The following is an 18,155-nucleotide window of genomic DNA, read 5'->3' on the forward strand; positions in this document are numbered from 1 at the left end:
ATGTGTTTTAACAAATGCATTGCAGTGAATGGCAGCTAGTGTTGTTTGAATTTGCTTTTGTTTGGTCCAGTTTTCCCAAATTGACCCCAAGGTTCAGGTTGATTCATAGCTGAATTTAAATCCTATTGAAATCAAATTTGACCAACACTACATAATATAAAACTTTTTTAAAGCCAATTTTAACAATCTGACTATGACATCAAATGGCAGATTTGCTAAACCAAACTTGAACATGCCAAAACCCAATCACTGAATATTATAAAAGTGTGGCTTTATTTATTTCAGGCCGGAATGATGTTAGGGCCTCTTTTGGCACAGATGCTGCCCACTGGAATTTGGGGGTCCAAATCAGGACTGGGTTTCAAATTAGATGATATTTATTGCATGTACATGGACAATACAATAGGGACAATAGTCAGATATCAATCTGAACAGAATGTATTAAACTTCTCATAGGGAGTAATACTAGTTTTTATAGTCACTAAAATAGGGGAGAGTTTCTAGTCTGACAAACCATAGTCCAGAATTAAAAAGTAGTCCAGAATGTACAGTCAGGAATTGTGCTTGTGGCATCTATTCATGGTGTTCTTTGCTTCATCCATTCGTTCGTCAACCGTTGTCATCACATTAGTTATTCACATACTTTTTGGGTGATTTCCCCAATAGACAGTTTTCTTTGGCTTAACCATAAACTTCTTCAGAACTTTCATTGCCACACTTATTAGGTCTTGTACGCAAAAAGGAACGCAGAATGACCTCTTATGTTCAGTATTATAGAGGGTCAATTTTAACAAAAAAAGTTCAATTGTTCTATTTTGTTGAGCACTATGTCATTATGTATATGTTAACAGTCTCTCCAGAATATTATAATACATTTAACCTGCAGAAATAAATTGAGTCCAGAAAGGTAGATTGAGGTACAGTAGATCAAACACTTGTGTGTGCCTTTACATTTAACATCATACATCATAAATTTACAATAGAAGTATAGTCTATGTAGTCCAATAGAAGGGAGGTCACTGCCTTCACAGTTTTGTATGTTAAAAAAATAGCAATATAATTGAGCAAAAAAAAAACATAGCCTAATCTTCAAAAATGTTCTAAAGGAAAATAAAATAAAAGCTTGTCTAGCTTTACTCATATACCAGCTAAACAATACCACCCAGTGGTTGCACTGTCCTAAAACATGTACTATTTGTAAGCAGTAAGTACAGAACATAGAAACATCATGTTTTTTTTATTTTGCATGTATTTATCTTGAAGATGGAACTAAGTGAATTAAGGCATTCGGCATAATTAGGCAATGTTTCCTTTACCTCACTGTCTAAATTTAAAAAAAGGACCCCAAAAAGTAACTGTAATTACCTCTCTAGTCATGAAAAGACCTAAACCAGCAAGACACTATGGGCCTGATTTACGCAGCAAACCTGGATTGGCCCTGGTCCAGGATTAAAACACAAGCAGCAAATCCAATCCAGGTTTGGTGGATCACCCAGCTTCACTGATGAAAGTTTATCTTCTCCAGTCTTGGAGAGCTTTAATAAATCAGGTCCTTTAAATAAGCAAAAGACTGGGAGTGAACAAGGCTGAAGGATGTAGGTGGGTAGGGTCAAGAAGTCTTTCTTAGCAAAGTGAAGATATTTTGAATGGGGCACAGCAGTTTGGTTTTCCAGATTAGGCAACATTTTTCCCCTTTGACAAATGTACTTTAATTTGAAGAAAAGCAAACATACTTTATAAATAAATTACATAAAAAGAAATATAACATAAACATAATATAAGGTAATATAACACATACATATTATATACGTGATAGATAGGTAAAGACATGCCTATCCAAACTGCTGCTTCATACTGTGCTACAATTTCGGTTTTAGTAGCTGATGTTCTGAAAACAATTTAAGATATTTTAACCTACCAAGTCTAAAATCCTCTCCTGCCTACTTTAAGCCTTGTCCGGTGTCAATGCCTAACTACCCTTTCAGTTCTGAACCCCAACCCCTTCATTTCTGATGGTTAAAATGTAATCCCATTCCACTCAATTCCTGCATGATATCTAGGCTTAAACCACCCCCTTCATGGCGACTAACCCTATACTTTCTGCTGCCTAACCTTGATCCCCTATTGCCTAACTTAACTTTAGGCAGAAGCTAACCTGCCTAAATCCTATCTTCAAACACTAAACCTCCAGGTAACTACTTACATTTATGCAATGTAATGTATTGGTAATGTATACATGATTCTCTAATTGCTTTCTAAACGGGCTACTGCCATGGATATCACAGAAGGCTGTGCTTAGCAGGGACTACATCTTCTAACCTAGGTGAGGGTGTAGTAAAAAAAAGAATAAAAAGGTGTTTGCTGAAATTAAAAATAGTAATTAACAATGAATGGAAGAGGTTGTGAGGAAAAAACAATACGGTGGTAATTATTTAAAAAAATCTGTAAGGTCTGCTTTAAGTTGGATCTTCATTTAGTTTGGGACAGCCCTTATAACGTGATGTAGCTCTAGATTTTATGACCCTCCATACAGGATCACCTTTAAAAATTGTTTGAATGATCCAAGTCAAGAGCAGATGAATGTAATGAAGGATAAAGTTGAAGGCTTTTTGTCTAGTGCAGAAGGACAAACAGAAGCACAAGATTAAAAATGGGCTTCAGTCATACTTATTACTCACCCCACAATACTGTCTGCATAATACTGTACAAACAGTCAGCAAATGATTATATCAGCAGCATACATAGTCTACTGTACAGTTTTTTACATTTTTAGCACCATCAAAATGCATACCCCAAAAAAATTATCATAAGTAAATTTGAAATAATGAAATGTATTGCAAAATAAAAATTTTGGTAAAAAAACTCAATTTAACACCCAACCTAAATCCTTAAAAATTGTTCTTCATGTGAATTCCTTATTCATACCTGAACTGTATACTTTATCCCTAATATGTATCTATTCATACAGTAAAACCTAACTTGGCCTCCAATCACATCTCAAACAGAACCTTGAAATCAGCTTAGCTCATCTTGATGAAAACATGTTTCTGCTGGAATCCTATATGTTTGCTCTTTCTTCTGAAATAACCTGTATGTGAACTGTCAATCCTAGAACACTGTTTTAGCTGTGCATTAATACAATGGTGCTCATATTTCTAAACCAAGGTAACCTATATACTCAGGCTTATTGATTAAATTGAAAGAGCCCATATTATGGTATCAGTTTAAAAAAAGCATTACCATACATATACCTGATAAAAGCATATATTTCATCAATGCTTATATGGGTTATCCATTTCTTAATATCAATGACAATTCTGTAAAAGCAATGTTACTTTATAGGAGAAGTCAGGTTATACCTTTAAAACTAACATGTCTACCTTTTTCCGGAAAATGACCAAGTGAAAACCTTTAACTGTTTCTACAATGACTTATATTACTTGATTTTACAGCCTACATGTGCTAATTTATTATTATTTATTCTCCTATGCACTTTATTTGCTGTTGTTTTTAATGACGTGTTATGTAACATATGTCTAGCTCTTTTGGAAATAGGTATTTTACCAATAGTGCTAATCTTTATGCAGATTAGGTTGGACTAAAGCCATAATATTTTAAAAGGAACATTAACAAATGTATTTACATGTATCATACTTATCTTAATTTTTCTCTTTGCTGATGGCATGAGTATACTGAAAAATGGCAATGCCAAGAACCATCAGGCTTGTAAAAAAGTGGTTTAGGGAGCATGAGACATCATTTTCAAACATGAGTTGGCCATCTATTCTTTATGAAGGAGGAAATCGTAAATATCAGCAGTTCCTCCCCAATCCTATTCTTTACTACCTTAAAACAAGCCCCTAACTTTAATTAGGAATGTTCACATCAGACATTTAGACACCTGATGTTTCTTCTGAAATAATGACACATCTACAAGCACATTCTACTGTTCATGAAGGTTTTCTTTGTATTTCATTATTTAAATACAATTTGCCGCATCTTAGACTAATAGGTTTATGGAAGTATCAGTGGTGTTTGTCATTTTACTTTGATCTGGTTTCTAATAAATACTTTATTTGTTAGTTGACCAAACTATCTACTATGCACGACCATTATAATCACATAATATAGATGAAGATATAAATGCTTGGGAAATGTTCATATTTTAAAATAAATTTCCTTTATATGAAGATGTGTACAGTAAAGATGAATCATTTGAAGTTTTAAGTGATTTCTTCGTTTTCTCCCCTCCTCTGAGTTTTCTCCGTCCTTGGACTCTCTCCATTCTTTTTTTCTATCTGGAAATGTGCTGCCTATCATCAGGTGCTGGCCTTCAGGATAACTATAAAGATAGAAGTGCACAGCCTCTCCAGCTAGGAAAGCTGGACTGCACATCCCATTCTACCAACTATGCTTCCTGCAACTCTGAAGCTTTGCTGCGGCATTTCTCATCAACCTCTCCGCAACCTGACCGGTACTGTATATTCTTATGGCATTATGGATTCTATGGCATGTGTTATTTTGTATGCTTGAATATGGTTTTTGTGTTTCTGACATTAGAACACACACACACATATATTGATATATATATATATATATATATATATATATATTACTTATACTGTAATTTACATTTAATTTGTTGCTGTTAAACATGTACTCTGTTTTTATATCCATTGACACTAAGCAATTCAAGAAATATGTAAAATAGAGTTTTACTTCTGCATATTCATTTCTAAGACCCCACATTTCCAAGATACTGTTAATAAGGATAAGTGTTCAGTCTGACTGTCTGTAGTCTGCACAGATCCACAGAATTTCCTGTTCCCACCACAGGTCAGACCCTATTTTTTTAGCATTGTCTATTTTGCAATGTGACACTTCTATGGACATGGGAGCTATTGTGTTGCTAGAAGTACCACACTCTCAGCCTATGCTATCCATGTGTCACACTTGGATGAGTCACTCAAAAGTGTCAATCAGCTAGTTGCAGGGCAACTTCAGAAAGTAGATCTTTGTCTGAAGCTGCCTACTAGTACCACCATTCTGGTGCATGGAATTAAAGATTCAGCAGTAAAGAGGAACTGTCACTTGATTGAAGCAAAGCTCTGGAGTTCTCCAAGCTTTCCTACTATTCCTCCATCCTACTGTAGCTGCCAGCTGGTAAAAAAAATAGGTTTGCAACACTAGATCTCATGGGCTTTGGTTAAAGCAGGTGCATGTACCAACATGGTGGTCCTAGAAGACAGCTAAGCAAAGATTCACATCCTGGAATTTTGTTTGAGGTTGTGATTTGATAGGTGGCAGCATTAGCGTTCTAGCCATCCAGCAACTCTTGGTATATATTTATTATATTATTATATATTATTTCTATGTATTTATGTATATATGGTTTATGTAACTATTAACTGTTTAATGTGTGGCTACATTTTTACAGTACTTTAAAACCCCCTTTATGTTTATGTATAAGCTTTTGATTAAAGCCCAGCCATGTCTGTTACACTGCTCTCGATGTGTTGCACCTGGGGATTTTGGATGTCACTAAGTTGGGTTGGATCACAGCTATCACACTCACAGCTAACACCCAAGGGTGTGCAATAATAATCATTATACAGGTTTCATTGCATTATTATCTGAAAAAAACTAGATATATTAAAAGAGGCTTTACTATGCATGGTAAATTCCAAAACGTACACTTTGTTTTTTAAAGTGTACCTGACCTCTGAAAATCTTTCTTTAATTATGTTTTGTATGATTTAGGCATGATTAGCTCCAGCTCTTTACTTTGCCTCTATGTTAAATTATTCCTCAGATATTCCCACATGGTGCCTGTAGACTGGTATTTGGTTCTACCAGAAATAAGTGTGGATATCTAAAGGATGGGGTATAACAGGGTCAAAGGGAAAGTATATAGCAAATCATAATTCGGAAGAGAGCATAAAAAAAATCTCCAAAAGATGTCCAAAGACATTCAGAGCTTCGGTATGATAGTATATTACCTAAGGTATACTGGGTATATGTTGTCATTTCCCCTTTCTAGAGAGGCCAATATAGGAAACGTCAATGCTGTTTTGAGTTTTGGCCTATTCCAAAAAACACACACTAGACCAGTGTTTTTTAACCTTTTTAACATGAGGGAACCCTTGAAATAATTGTCAGATATTCATAAAACCCCTGCTATAATTACTATATCCACGTATCACAGTACATTACTGTGGAGGTCAGCAGAAAAAAAAAATGTCACCCTTACTGATAGGACAGAAAGATCATTGAGGGTCACTTATCTGATCTTAGAGGCACAAACTGCTCATTGCTCAATGAACCACTAGCAACCTCTGGAGGAACCCTGCACCTTGAGAAACACTGCACAAAGAGATATATAAGTATGGTGACAAGACATAAAATTAATATATTTGTGTTAGAAATACATGTTAACGTTTGTAGCCAGTCATTTGCACTACACAGTAATTTGTAGATCCAAAGGTTTAAAGGTATTACCAGGTATTGGTAGTGTAGACTTTAGGGTTTGTTTAAGCCAAGCATTATGGTTAAGGTGAGGGTTTAAATTTTAGGTCAGCTTGATTATATTGTCTCTTGGTTAAGTGTTTGAATTTTTGTCTAGGGTACTAAAAAAAGCACTTTCACTCATCCAACACTCCCCTACCGGCAGGAGCTTCCTTCTTCTTTTCAACATACCTAATTATGGGCAGATCTTCTTGGCCTCCCTACATACAATACAGGACTGCTGGTCCTGCATTGTATGTAATCCCATCATGTCTGCACTCTAGAGAAGAGGATTCAAAGGACTAGTCACACCAGAGGAAAAAGCCTTAAGTAGCTAGGAATAATGTAAAAACCATTTTACTGATACCCTAGGCAAAACATACAATTGACCCCTGCAATGCAAAGTTAGCATCAGTGCAACGTAGTTGTATTATCTACCTGGCGCTAGCATTGGAAGGGGTTTAAAAAAGTGTTTTTGAACAACTGCTAATATAAAGTTTAAACCTTGTTTGTTTTTTTCTTTAGGTCTTCAACTACCTGCTGTTGGTGCTTTTGAAAAAGAAATGTCAAAATTCATCACAAGCAAGATTGAAAGCTGTTTCCTAGATATACCTCATTCCCTACAAAAACTTCTCTGTATGCAATTAGGTAATTTATTATCAAATTTCTTATTAAATGCACATTGATCTATGTATTATGTAAAGAGGCCCAATGTTTTTGGAGCTGTAGGGTTGAAGCAGTAGTCATACTGTTGTTAGGAGGGTAGTGATGTGATTCCTGAAACATATTCTGGAGTAGTGCTGGTATCACTAATATTTCAATCCAAATTTTTATATCTCTTTAGTACCTATCAATAGGATTTTTAGTTTACATAAAAGGGTAGGCAACCCTCTTATGTAGGTAACCTATTTTTTGGGGGGGCCAGGATTAACACCCTTGAAGCCCTTCCCTTCTGCCTTTATCGTAGTGGCACAGAGCCTCCTGGGATACCCAGGTCACACATCCTAGGAGTCTCCTGGCTGCTCCTTCTGGGCAGGGCCGATCTCGGGCATGCTTAGAAAGAGCTTTTTCTTCAATGGGGAAAGCAAAATGTTGATCTCACACATGTGAGATCATTTTTTCCCCATTCACAGCAGGCTATGTCACCTAATCTCTAGCCTGTGCAGTGCAAGATCAGGTGAAGTAGGCAGAAGCTGTAAGGGGAGAAATAAGATGGCGGCACCCAATGATGAAACATATGGCGCAGGACCCAATCCAGGACACCTCTGGAGGAATTGAAGGATAAGGTGAGTGATTTTTTTTAGTTTACTTCCCCTTTAAAAATAATCTACATCTTATAATAACCTACAAATCTACAAACCTTAATACAGGCCAACGCAACAAATTCACTTTAGTGCACTCTTGACCTAAAGAATGTACATACGTCCCATTCATTCTCTCATATCTCAGAAGTAATTGGTATGCTTTGTGTAAGTTACAAGTCTTCAGAGCCTAGTGCTGACACAAATAGTAAGTAACATGATCCTCCATACTGGTTAGTTCCATAAGTTGGATAACACCAGGGGCGTACATATGGAGCTGCAAAACATACTGCTGCTCAAGTGCCCTGGACCCTCCTCAGGTAACAAGAGCCTCCACAGGGCCCCAGGTTATTTCAGCAGGGGGGAGCCCAAGTCAGTTCTGTACGGGGGCCCAATGTTGGCTTCATTCAACACTGGGTAGAACAGAATGGGAAAGGAGGTAAAAGAAGAGTAATTCAAACCTATTGTTTAGCCTTGGACATGTTAGATAGAGCTACATGGTATGCTTAAGTGGACAAATCTTGGTACTTGTAAAGAAGAAACCAATGGCTAAGAGGATGACTTCTTGTAAATAGGTTTCCAATAGCATATTTTGGTTTTTGGGCACACACATGAATATTGCACACACATGCTGGAGAAATTCCAACTGCTTGCTACTACTTTCTTTAGTTTACACAAGTGACCCAACTGGCAACATAGAATCCACTTGCTTCAAAACATTTCATACAGTACATGTAAAGGACACTAGTGCTGGGAATGCTGATCTGAGCAACCAAACTGTTTTAGGACAATATATTCCTCTAAGGTGATGGTATACATGATCCAGGGCCACCTTCAAACAAATGGGGTGAAGTAACTGGTAACTATAAACATATGCAAAAATCTAATTCCTGTTTATTAATTTTATCTGCACGATTGGGTGATCAAGCACCCACAAAGCAAATTACGATAAAAAGTTTCAATTCCTTTAGTAAATCAGCCTACTTTTCTATCCAGAAATAATACAGCTGTGATACATGAAGTGCTGTGCTAGCAGCTGAAATAAGAAATGATTAGTAGATTGTCTGTGTACAATTATATCATGGTGGCAACTTTCACTAGCTGTTGCTTTTGATTTCCATCACAGTGAATTCAAAAGCTTGAAAATCCTGGAGCAGGACCAGTTGGCCAAGCAGAAAATGCAATTACTGTTCAGACATTTTTTGTTTTCTTCAATTTAAATTAAAGAAGGTATAGGTTAAACCTTTCAGTAGCAATAATTCACATTTATGTATATTATGATATTACAGGTAATTTGCAAGCACATTAACTACTCTCAAAATTGGCTGCATTAATTGTTTATTTTTTAAGCAGTAAGGACCTCAAATATGCAAAAAAGAACACTGATTGCTGCCTATGGTCAGATTTACAGACATGACACATTCCTAAATTGTATACAGTGTTTTAGCTTTATAATAGAATTGTACCTAATTGCTACCATTAGCTGATATTACATAATACATAGTTTAACTATACATAATGATGTTGAATTATAGATTTCTGCACAGACTAAGAATGTGAACCACCAAATCTTATTTATACAGCTCATCAAAATGTATTTGTAGGGTAAGCAATATCACAATGCACAAAAGTGGTGTGAATATACCTACAGCAAAAAAAAAAACCCTAATTTAGGTGTCAACAGGTTATGCTTGTCATACACTTGGCAATTTTGGAGAGGCTAGAAGTTGTTGCAGAGGTTAATCTAACCACTGCATTATTCGATGAAAAGCATTTGTTAAACAATTTAATTTTGGCCTAAATCTTGGTAGTGACTAGAACTGTGGATCAAGGTTGCCTAAAGTAAAAGTTGAAAAAAAGTCACAAAACTGCCTAAATTTGCCAAGATTGTCAAATTCATGGTCAGCATTAGATTGAGCTTTAAGAAACAGGTGAGCAGTGACTGGTTACTTTGAGACACCCTTGGCATTGCTGGACCTAGTATGAAAAAATAAATGACTAAATTATTTTTTAATGGTCATTGTAGCCAATAGCCCACTACCTTTAATAAAACGTTAAAAACGGTCTGCTGTGTAGGTTTGATCATTTGATAATTTTACTAGTCTGAAAGCTCGTAGGGTAGTACTTGATAACAGTAGAACAGGGGTTTTATATCTCAATCTTTTTAAAAAAGGCTTTACTCAAAAAAAATGTTCAAAAAGGCATTAGATGAATGAAACTTGTTTGTATTTCCATTTCCAGGAATTAATGCCGATTCCAACATAAATAAGGCTGCAATGCCTTCAAGCAGAGATATGATTTATTTAAATCAAATTGAGAGAACACTTCACACAGCAAAGTCAATGCTGCAACAAGAAGGTTGGCATGCTGAACAGGTAGGTGTGCTTGGTAATCTAATACTTATTGGGCCTGAATATTTAAAGCTCTCCAGGATTGGAGAAGATAGATTATCATGGGGGAATCTGGGTGATCCAGCAAACCTGGAATGGATTTAATAAAAACTATTTACTATTGGTTGGCAAATGTACATCCAAGACCAGATCTATTCTAGGTTTGCTGGATATCCCAGGATCTCCTATGATAATCTTCTCCTCCCTTTGGAGGCCCAATGTGAAAGTCTAGTCCATATACCTTCATGAGTGCACTGTGGAGTTTCTGATGTTTTACACCTGATGAACATGAAATATTGAATGTTCTGCTTCCCATAAAAATGGAATATTGCAGCATAGAAATGATGGCCAGACTCAGACTTGCCACGAAATTTAGAAAGTCTTTGTTACTTTTTAAGTTATTAAAAAGTAAAGACAAAACATACTATGTGTAGCATCTACTGGTGCTGTAAGAGGGATCAATCCTTATCTACCCTGTACTTGCACAAACTCCTGCCCCTGATTGATCACTGGTCACAGAGAACAGCAAATACTTTGGGCTTTTACTCCTGGCTCCAATAGATAGATCTTTTTCTGCTTCTTTAATGGTGCATAAGAAGAACTAAAAAGAGGGATTACCCAAAACAGGTTCAAGGTTTTTAAACACAGTTGTAAAAGATGTACATAAAAGTTCAGGACTCATTTTGCAGATAGGTAAGTTTTTAGCTAGGGAAGAGTTAAATGTTTGGAAGAATTTCAGTTGAGATGAAACTTTAATACTTAATTACATCACCTTGAGGGCTGTCACTCGTCTCCCTTCCGAAAAAACTACCATTATTGGGACCTTAAATATTCTGTAAAAAAAAAATTATGAATTTGCCAGGTGCATTACAACTACAAAGTTAAAAGCTTCTGGAAGTTGAAACCAAAACTACATAGCTGGTACATTGCATCATTGTTATGTATATTCAAGGTTAAGCTATCAAGGCCAACTCAGAGACATTTAATACTGTTACAATTCATTTATACAGAAAAATGGAGACCGGTTTTTCACTAAAGCATTCCCAATGATAGGAAAAGTATTTCGTGTGGAAGCTGTAATTGACTCACCACTGGAAGAAATCTACACTCAGCTTTTTGAAAAACTTGAATACATGGACCAGTGGAACCCAAACATCAGTAAAGTGCAGGTAATGATGTTCATCATTTGTCTGATCTGCCAATACTACCATCTGTACCCCCTGGTCTCACTTATGTGAAGCTTTTTAAATATGATGATTCTTTAAAAAGTCAAGAATACAAGGTTACTTACTTTGTTTATCGGGATTAATGATCCAATCCAAGAAAATTGATTCATCATTTTTTCAGTTTCAATATTTACATGCAGATCTGCAAATCACCCAATATAGGGATCAACAAAATTGAGATTAGGTCATAGAGATCTTGATCATAAGATTTTGGAATTGTATTATTCTTTAGACTAAGCTAAAGTGTTGATTTAACAATTGACTTGACAAAACAAAGAATTTGTAAGTAATTAGTCCTACCAAAAAATGTGATGTAAAGAAGATGAGTAAGAAAGAAAGCAAAAGTTACAATAATCCTCTGCCCTCTGTTATTGAAATCATTATGGTGATTTTCCAATGAGTAACATAAAACTAACACCAATAAACTGTTCCTTTTCTGCAGATCCTTAAAAGAATTGGAAACAACACCCTACTCACAAGGGAGGTAACTGCACAGAATCCATTTGGCCAAAGAGACTTTGTCAGCATCCAGCATTGTTGCAGAACAGGATCCTCTTTATACCTAATTGGAACTGCAACTCAGTCGCACTTAATGCCCCCTCAGGAAAAAATAACACGGTATGTGTGTGCAAGAGGCCAGATAACCTAAAAACTAAAGCTCAGCTCTAAACAAAATTGATGTTGCTAGTGTATATATTTGGTAGAAATTATTTTTTTTATAATTTCTTGACCTATCAACAAATCCAGCTTCAATATAAGGGGTACCAAACGAAAATGCCCAATTTGAAATAAAATAAATTAAGTCAATCTCAAATTTGTTTTGATAGAATAAAAGCTTAGCAAATACATAAGTCAAACAAAGACATCATAGAACCAGTATTACCAGTACGCTGGTAATAAAGGGGTAGGCGTATAACTCAAAAAACTCATTAAGCTTTATCATACACAAAAGTAAGGTGATACAAAGGTTTAAGTCAGTCAAATTGGAAATAACCCTTCAGTTTTAAACAAATATTTCCAATAGAGTAATACTTTGTTGTCTCTCTATAGTGCAGAAGCTGAACTTACCTGCATTATTTTACGGCCACTTGAAGGTGACAGGAGGAAAACACATTTCACCTGGCTTCTAAGTGTAAATCTTAAGGTAAGACTGTTTAATTCTTCGACTCTGCTTTACAGTTACAGTTAGTTACTTTGCTCATAGTTAAGATGCCATATGTAATGTCTCACCCGGGGCCAACCATATGGAATGCATGAAGGCAGGAGTAAGCAGTTCAGTACCACGCGCTGCCAAACGCTTATTCATTAGGAAACCAGCACATCCTCTGGGAGTCACTCACAAACTGCTATTCCCACCTCTCATCTGAAACAAACTTTACTCTTTTACAAATTGTGTCTGGCAAACTGAACAATGTATAACTCACGGTGCATGAACCAACATGGGGCTAATGTTCCAGTAGAGTTGGTCACAGATTCCTAATCCATTGTGCTGGAATACACAACACATTATGGTACAAGGCTGTAAAAAAATTCTTCAAATTGTAAACTTTGCAGAGTAGCGGTGAATTCAGGTGACAACTCATAAAAACGAAACCATGAATCTTAAATAACGAAACGCAGCCCTACAGTATTACCTTTTTTGTTTTCCCTGGCAGCTACAAAAAAGCATCGCAGGGTGGTAAAGCTATGGCAAAACAGAGGTAGGAGGCTATATTAGGACGTTAACTCTTCCTCAAGTCAAAAAGAGCACATAGCCAATGAATTAAATATGATTAAATGTTTAAATTTTGCACATAAACTTTTCAAACTGTATTTTTTTGTGCTTTTAGCTGCAGTTTTTATAGTTAAGCTATTTAACCTAACAAACATTACGCTTAAGCTAGTGGTTAAAAGAAGCTACATGTTAGCAGTACTGTTCTGTACTGTACTGTATCCATTTGCATATGAGAACACGCGTTGATATATTTTTTTAATGCTGCTTTAGGCCAACCTGGTCTCAATGTTGCATGGTTTAAAATATTTAAGTTTTGTTTTTTTTTCCAACAGGGATGGATACCTCAATTTGTAACCGATCAGATCATGGCCCAGTCCCAAACTGATTTTCTATCACATCTGAGGAGGCATTTGTCTTCGCTAGAGAAGATCTAACCTATGCCTTATTTTATTATATAGAGCTATAACATATATCACAATGTAGTAAGCTTCGAAATGAGTTTTATTGTTGGGAAAATATTGCAAATTAGCAATAATAAGGAAAAACAATATACACTCCAAAGCACCTTTATTCTAAAGATTTAGAAAAAAAGCAATCTGGAGTCTAATTATCTGCAAGGTAACCATAGGCAGGAGTCTAGGTCCCAATGGATGTCCAGGAACCCCAGCTACAACCTGCATACTCCTGTAGTGAACCTGAGAAGTAGCACAATTGGTTAGAGTTGTATAACTCCCCTCCTTGAGCATGGCATTGTAGGCAGCTGGTGTCTTATGGGACCATTCCAGTATACACAATGCAAGTAGGGAGGTTACATCTGTACCTTTTGCAAAGGACATTACAATAGGCTAAAGCAGTGTTTGTGTATTGGGAGGGTGGGGGGCTTAATCCATTTCTGAGGCAATTACATTAAAACTGTGCCATAACCCAAAGAAACCAATTAGATTTCAGATCAAAAAAGGTTAAACAGCAACTAGAATATCTCTCTGAGGGTTATTCAATGAGGCAAATACTAATGACATTTTATACACACAGCTGTAATTGAAACAGAGGAGCATCTTTCATGTCTTCACATCTTTTCATATTTGAATAAAAAATGTCTGTAGTAGTTATACACCAAGGGGTGAATTGAACAGTATGGGTTGAAACGAACGTAAGGTTAAAGGGACTTTAAACATGCAGATGAACCAGTTGAAGCCATAAACCCCTAAAAAGGCTTGGTCCAGTTTGCTTTATCAGGAAAATGTTCCCCTGTACACAGCAAGGATTAAAGGAAATACGTTAGACATTGAAAAAATAAGGGGTACTAACAGAACAGAAGCTGTTTAAAATGAAATGAAATGTTAGGTAATAAAGTGAATCTGTGTTTTGTTAAAATACACAATTATGAACGATCATTTTGTCAAATTATTTTTTGTCCTGATGACACGGTTTAGCAGAAACCAATAAGAAGGAAACAGCAGTAAAACCCTGACAGTTCGTTAGCTTTTAAAAACAAATGTTGCAAATGTGATGCACCAATATAGGATTTATGTATGTATTATTATGTATTTTTCCTGTGCATATTGGAAGTTCTGAAGATTTTAAATCAGCAAGTGACACATGTAAAGCCAAATTCAAAAACTATTTTGGAATAGAATGTAGTCATGTATCCATGTATGTAAACCCATCAGTCAGACTAATTATTCCCAGAACAAGGACTAATATTAGTATTACTGACATTACCACCATGATAAACTAAGAACCTGGGGGTCTTGTCCCCAAATATAGTCATATCAGTGTAGTGCAATTATATTTCTGCTGCACAGTAATAACATGAATAAAAGTGTATTGTGGCCATACAGTCTATCTTGTGGGTGAATAATGGGCATGCACTTGTTTTTTTCCTAGGCTTTTTTAAAATCAAATGAACCATCCCATATTGCACATAGCACATTGTAATCTATTGTATACAGTATATTCAATTTTAGGAAGCAGTTTTAATGTCTTTGTTTTGAAATCTTTGGAAAATTGTACAGCTTTGATATTATCATTTTCATATATTCTGTGTCTTATTCTTTTTGTACATGCTAACTGTATATTGTTAACCTAAAGCCGAATGTATTTACAATTTTAATGTAATTCCCATAATGATATATCAATTTTTTCAGTGCAAGAAGGCATGCCCCTTCCCTTGTTATCATCACCCATTACAGAACATAATGGGTCATCTCCGTCTTTTATATTTTATTGCCTATGCTTGTTATGGCTCTGCCAAATCCTGTGTCCTGTTACTCAATAAATAAAGTAATGAACTAAATTGTACAGTTTCTAGTATATCTAAAAGAGTTTATCCGGAACATGTGAAGGAAGATTTGCAATTTGTGGCATGGACACTGGTACAGATACTGGAATGGACACTCTGGTAAAACAACCCAAGCTTAAGGAACACCTAGCAACCTCTGGTTGAGCAAGGTTGCTCTTCTTACTCTTCAGTATCCATGCCATCAATGAAACTGGTACTCCTGTACACATAACTGGTTCCCCCATATCAAAGACATCAGTAAAATGTGCAGCACACATATGTCTGTCTCTGCTTCCATACCACAAATGATATAAGCACTACAGCATTCATTTAGTTCCCAATTATGAAAGCCATCAAAAGGATCTGAAAAACAGCCGACACTGCAGTATCCATACCACCAGTGACTGTTCACTTCCTGGCATCCATTACTCCATTAAAATCTGCACTCCAGCATATGCTTACTTCCCAGAACCACTAATAACACAAAGATCCGCACTTTAACACACACATTTCCCTCCATTGTCTACACCAGTGTTTCCCAACCTTTCTTAGTTGCGGCACATATTTTACAATTAGAAAAATCCCACGGAACACCACCAAAAAGTCAGACACGTAAATTAGCTACCTGCTGCCATCTAGTGGAAGAGTTTTTTTTGGTTCTGCCTATCACTATACATCGCTGGTATAGACAAATGAAGACAATTTTTTTGCAGTAAATAAATCATTTTGGGACCAATTAACTGAAATTGGATAATTTCCCACGGTACACCCAAAGATCTCTCAAGGCACACTAGTGTGCCGCGGAACAGCGGTTGAAAAACACTGGTCTACACTACTATGAAATCTGCAATTGAGCCCACACACCACTCTTCCCAGTGTCCAGCCCACATATACATGTGTAGTACCATCTAATATGATTGTGTGTAATTGAAAGAGATGAGACATAATAATTTAGATAAAGGCAATGCATGACATGAGTTCCTACATATAGAAGAAATATAGATATAGTGAGTTTAATTAACTAAAGGGACATATGCTGTTCACTTCACAAAGTTAATTATTCCCATTTAATTTAGCTTAGTAAGTGGGGTGAAAATTTCATTTGCAAAGAATACTTAACTTTGTTCATATTTGTTAATCTAGAATAAAAACAGGATTTTTGCTTGCATATGATTTGATGGTTGGAATTAGCAGAGCTTCATCTCATTCACTAAGCTAGGTGAAATATCCTTTGAAATCATATAGTTCACAGCCTATGTTGATTTAGTAAATAACCAATGTGAAAGGAGTGTGTAATATATGTTGTGGAGCCCTGTGACAGCAAAGGCATAACAAACCATTGCAATGGGAAATGCAGGAGATTGACACTCCTGGAAGAGTCCGTTTCTGTAAAGATTTCGGGGAACAGTTTACCTGGATTAGAGCCATGTTCAGTGGTAAGAGTAAGGATATTGGTGTGATATCCAATATCTCCTTTCCAGGAAGGTGTCGAGTATCAGATGGAATCAAATAAAAAATGTATAATATTTAGTAAAATCCTTGTAATGTATATTAAAGTTTCTGTATCTTCTCAGCTCCATTATTCCACGTACAATAAATAAATAAAGGATTATACCAGTTTCCTTTCAATATAAAATGTTGTAAAATGATAGCTATAGTGATCGTGACATGTAATTTTAAGGGAAGATAGCCCATCTTTATGCATGGCATACTGTAGGAATGATGAGCAAACTATCTTTTTTTGCTGTTTCATGGCTTATTTTAATGTGCAGAGTTATCTTTTTCACCAAAGCAATCACACGCCTCATTGATGGAACATCAAGGTGCATCTTTTCTACAATCCATTAACTCAATGTCACACATATCTTTTTTATTTCACTTATTTAGAGTAATAAAGCCCAGATAACTTTTTTTTTTTGAGAATGCTCTACATTGTCTTGGACTGATGTTGGTATTCATAGTAGGAAAAAACAGAACAAGGGTATTTCATTGCCAAACATCATTTGATGACTTCCTGGCTGCAAGTGAGAATTTCTTGATCAGTATTCTTGTTTCAGGTCAGTGCCTGGAAAATTCCAAAAACTTTTTCTTTAATAATCATCTTGTCATTGCACATTTTTTTTCAACTAATTTTTGTGAGCCCTGGCTGGCAAGGACACACCAAATAGGGGAAAATCACTATGGCCCCAAAACACAATACCATAGAGGGAGGTGCTGACATTTTTATATCAGTGCTATTTAAAATTACCAACTGCTGCAGCAGGGAGAAGTTGAATAAGACCCAAGGATATCCTGTTGTGGGCCAGTAGCCCCCCCCCCCCCCACGCACAAAAAAAAGTATGTACCATTAAAAGTTCAAAATACTGTAGTTCTAAAAGAATGACGCCAATCTTTTAGGAATACAGTCCAACCAAGTCAACTATCCAGATTTTAGGTATTTTAGAAACCTTGTAGTAGGGGAGGGGGGAGAGTTTTGCAGTCTTTCTCTCCATTACAGAAATGTAATTTTGCTGCTTTTTATTTGAGAACCAGGGTAGAGTGCTTTGGAATTAAAAGTAGCCCTAGAGCACCAGGGTTAACATTAAAAAAGGCAACATATTCTTTTTGCAAAGGAGATTAGGAAGAAGATGAAGGCTGAGTGTTGTTGAGTCTAAAGGTGGCTCAATGAGGAAGTCTGCAAAGCAAGCATAGAGAAACTGGAAGGCTGTGGGAGCCAACTCATTCCTGCATGCAGAGAGA

The 18,155-nt window shown here is 36.1% G+C and overlaps 1 protein-coding gene across 1 annotated transcript; it reads left to right on the top strand.

Moving 5' to 3' along the window:
• The first annotated feature begins 4,387 nt into the window (after nucleotides 1-4,387).
• LOC140339614 (steroidogenic acute regulatory protein, mitochondrial-like) lies at nucleotides 4,388-15,431 on the top strand. Its single transcript, XM_072424384.1, has 7 exons — nucleotides 4,388-4,474; nucleotides 7,030-7,152; nucleotides 10,047-10,180; nucleotides 11,206-11,364; nucleotides 11,864-12,039; nucleotides 12,472-12,565; nucleotides 13,468-15,431. The coding sequence occupies exons 1-7, from the start codon at nucleotides 4,411-4,413 to the stop codon at nucleotides 13,567-13,569; spliced, it is 852 nt and encodes a 283-aa protein (XP_072280485.1). The 5' UTR covers nucleotides 4,388-4,410; the 3' UTR covers nucleotides 13,570-15,431.
• The last annotated feature ends 2,724 nt before the right edge of the window (nucleotides 15,432-18,155 follow it).

The sequence above is a fragment of the Pyxicephalus adspersus genome, chromosome 10 (assembly GCF_032062135.1).
Source record: "Pyxicephalus adspersus chromosome 10, UCB_Pads_2.0, whole genome shotgun sequence".
Taxonomy (NCBI): domain Eukaryota; kingdom Metazoa; phylum Chordata; class Amphibia; order Anura; family Pyxicephalidae; genus Pyxicephalus; species Pyxicephalus adspersus.

What these genes read in the sequence shown, in the direction of transcription:
- LOC140339614 (XM_072424384.1), top strand. Translation starts at nt 4,411, where the DNA reads ATGCTTCCTGCAACTCTGAAGCTTTGCTGCGGCATTTCTCATCAACCT. An exon ending in ACCTCTCCGCAACCTGACCG is followed by an intron (nt 4,475 to 7,029) that starts GTACTGTATATT and finishes TTTTTTCTTTAG; the next exon opens with GTCTTCAACTACCTGCTGTT. An exon ending in AAGGTTGGCATGCTGAACAG is followed by an intron (nt 10,181 to 11,205) that starts GTAGGTGTGCTT and finishes TCATTTATACAG; the next exon opens with AAAAATGGAGACCGGTTTTT.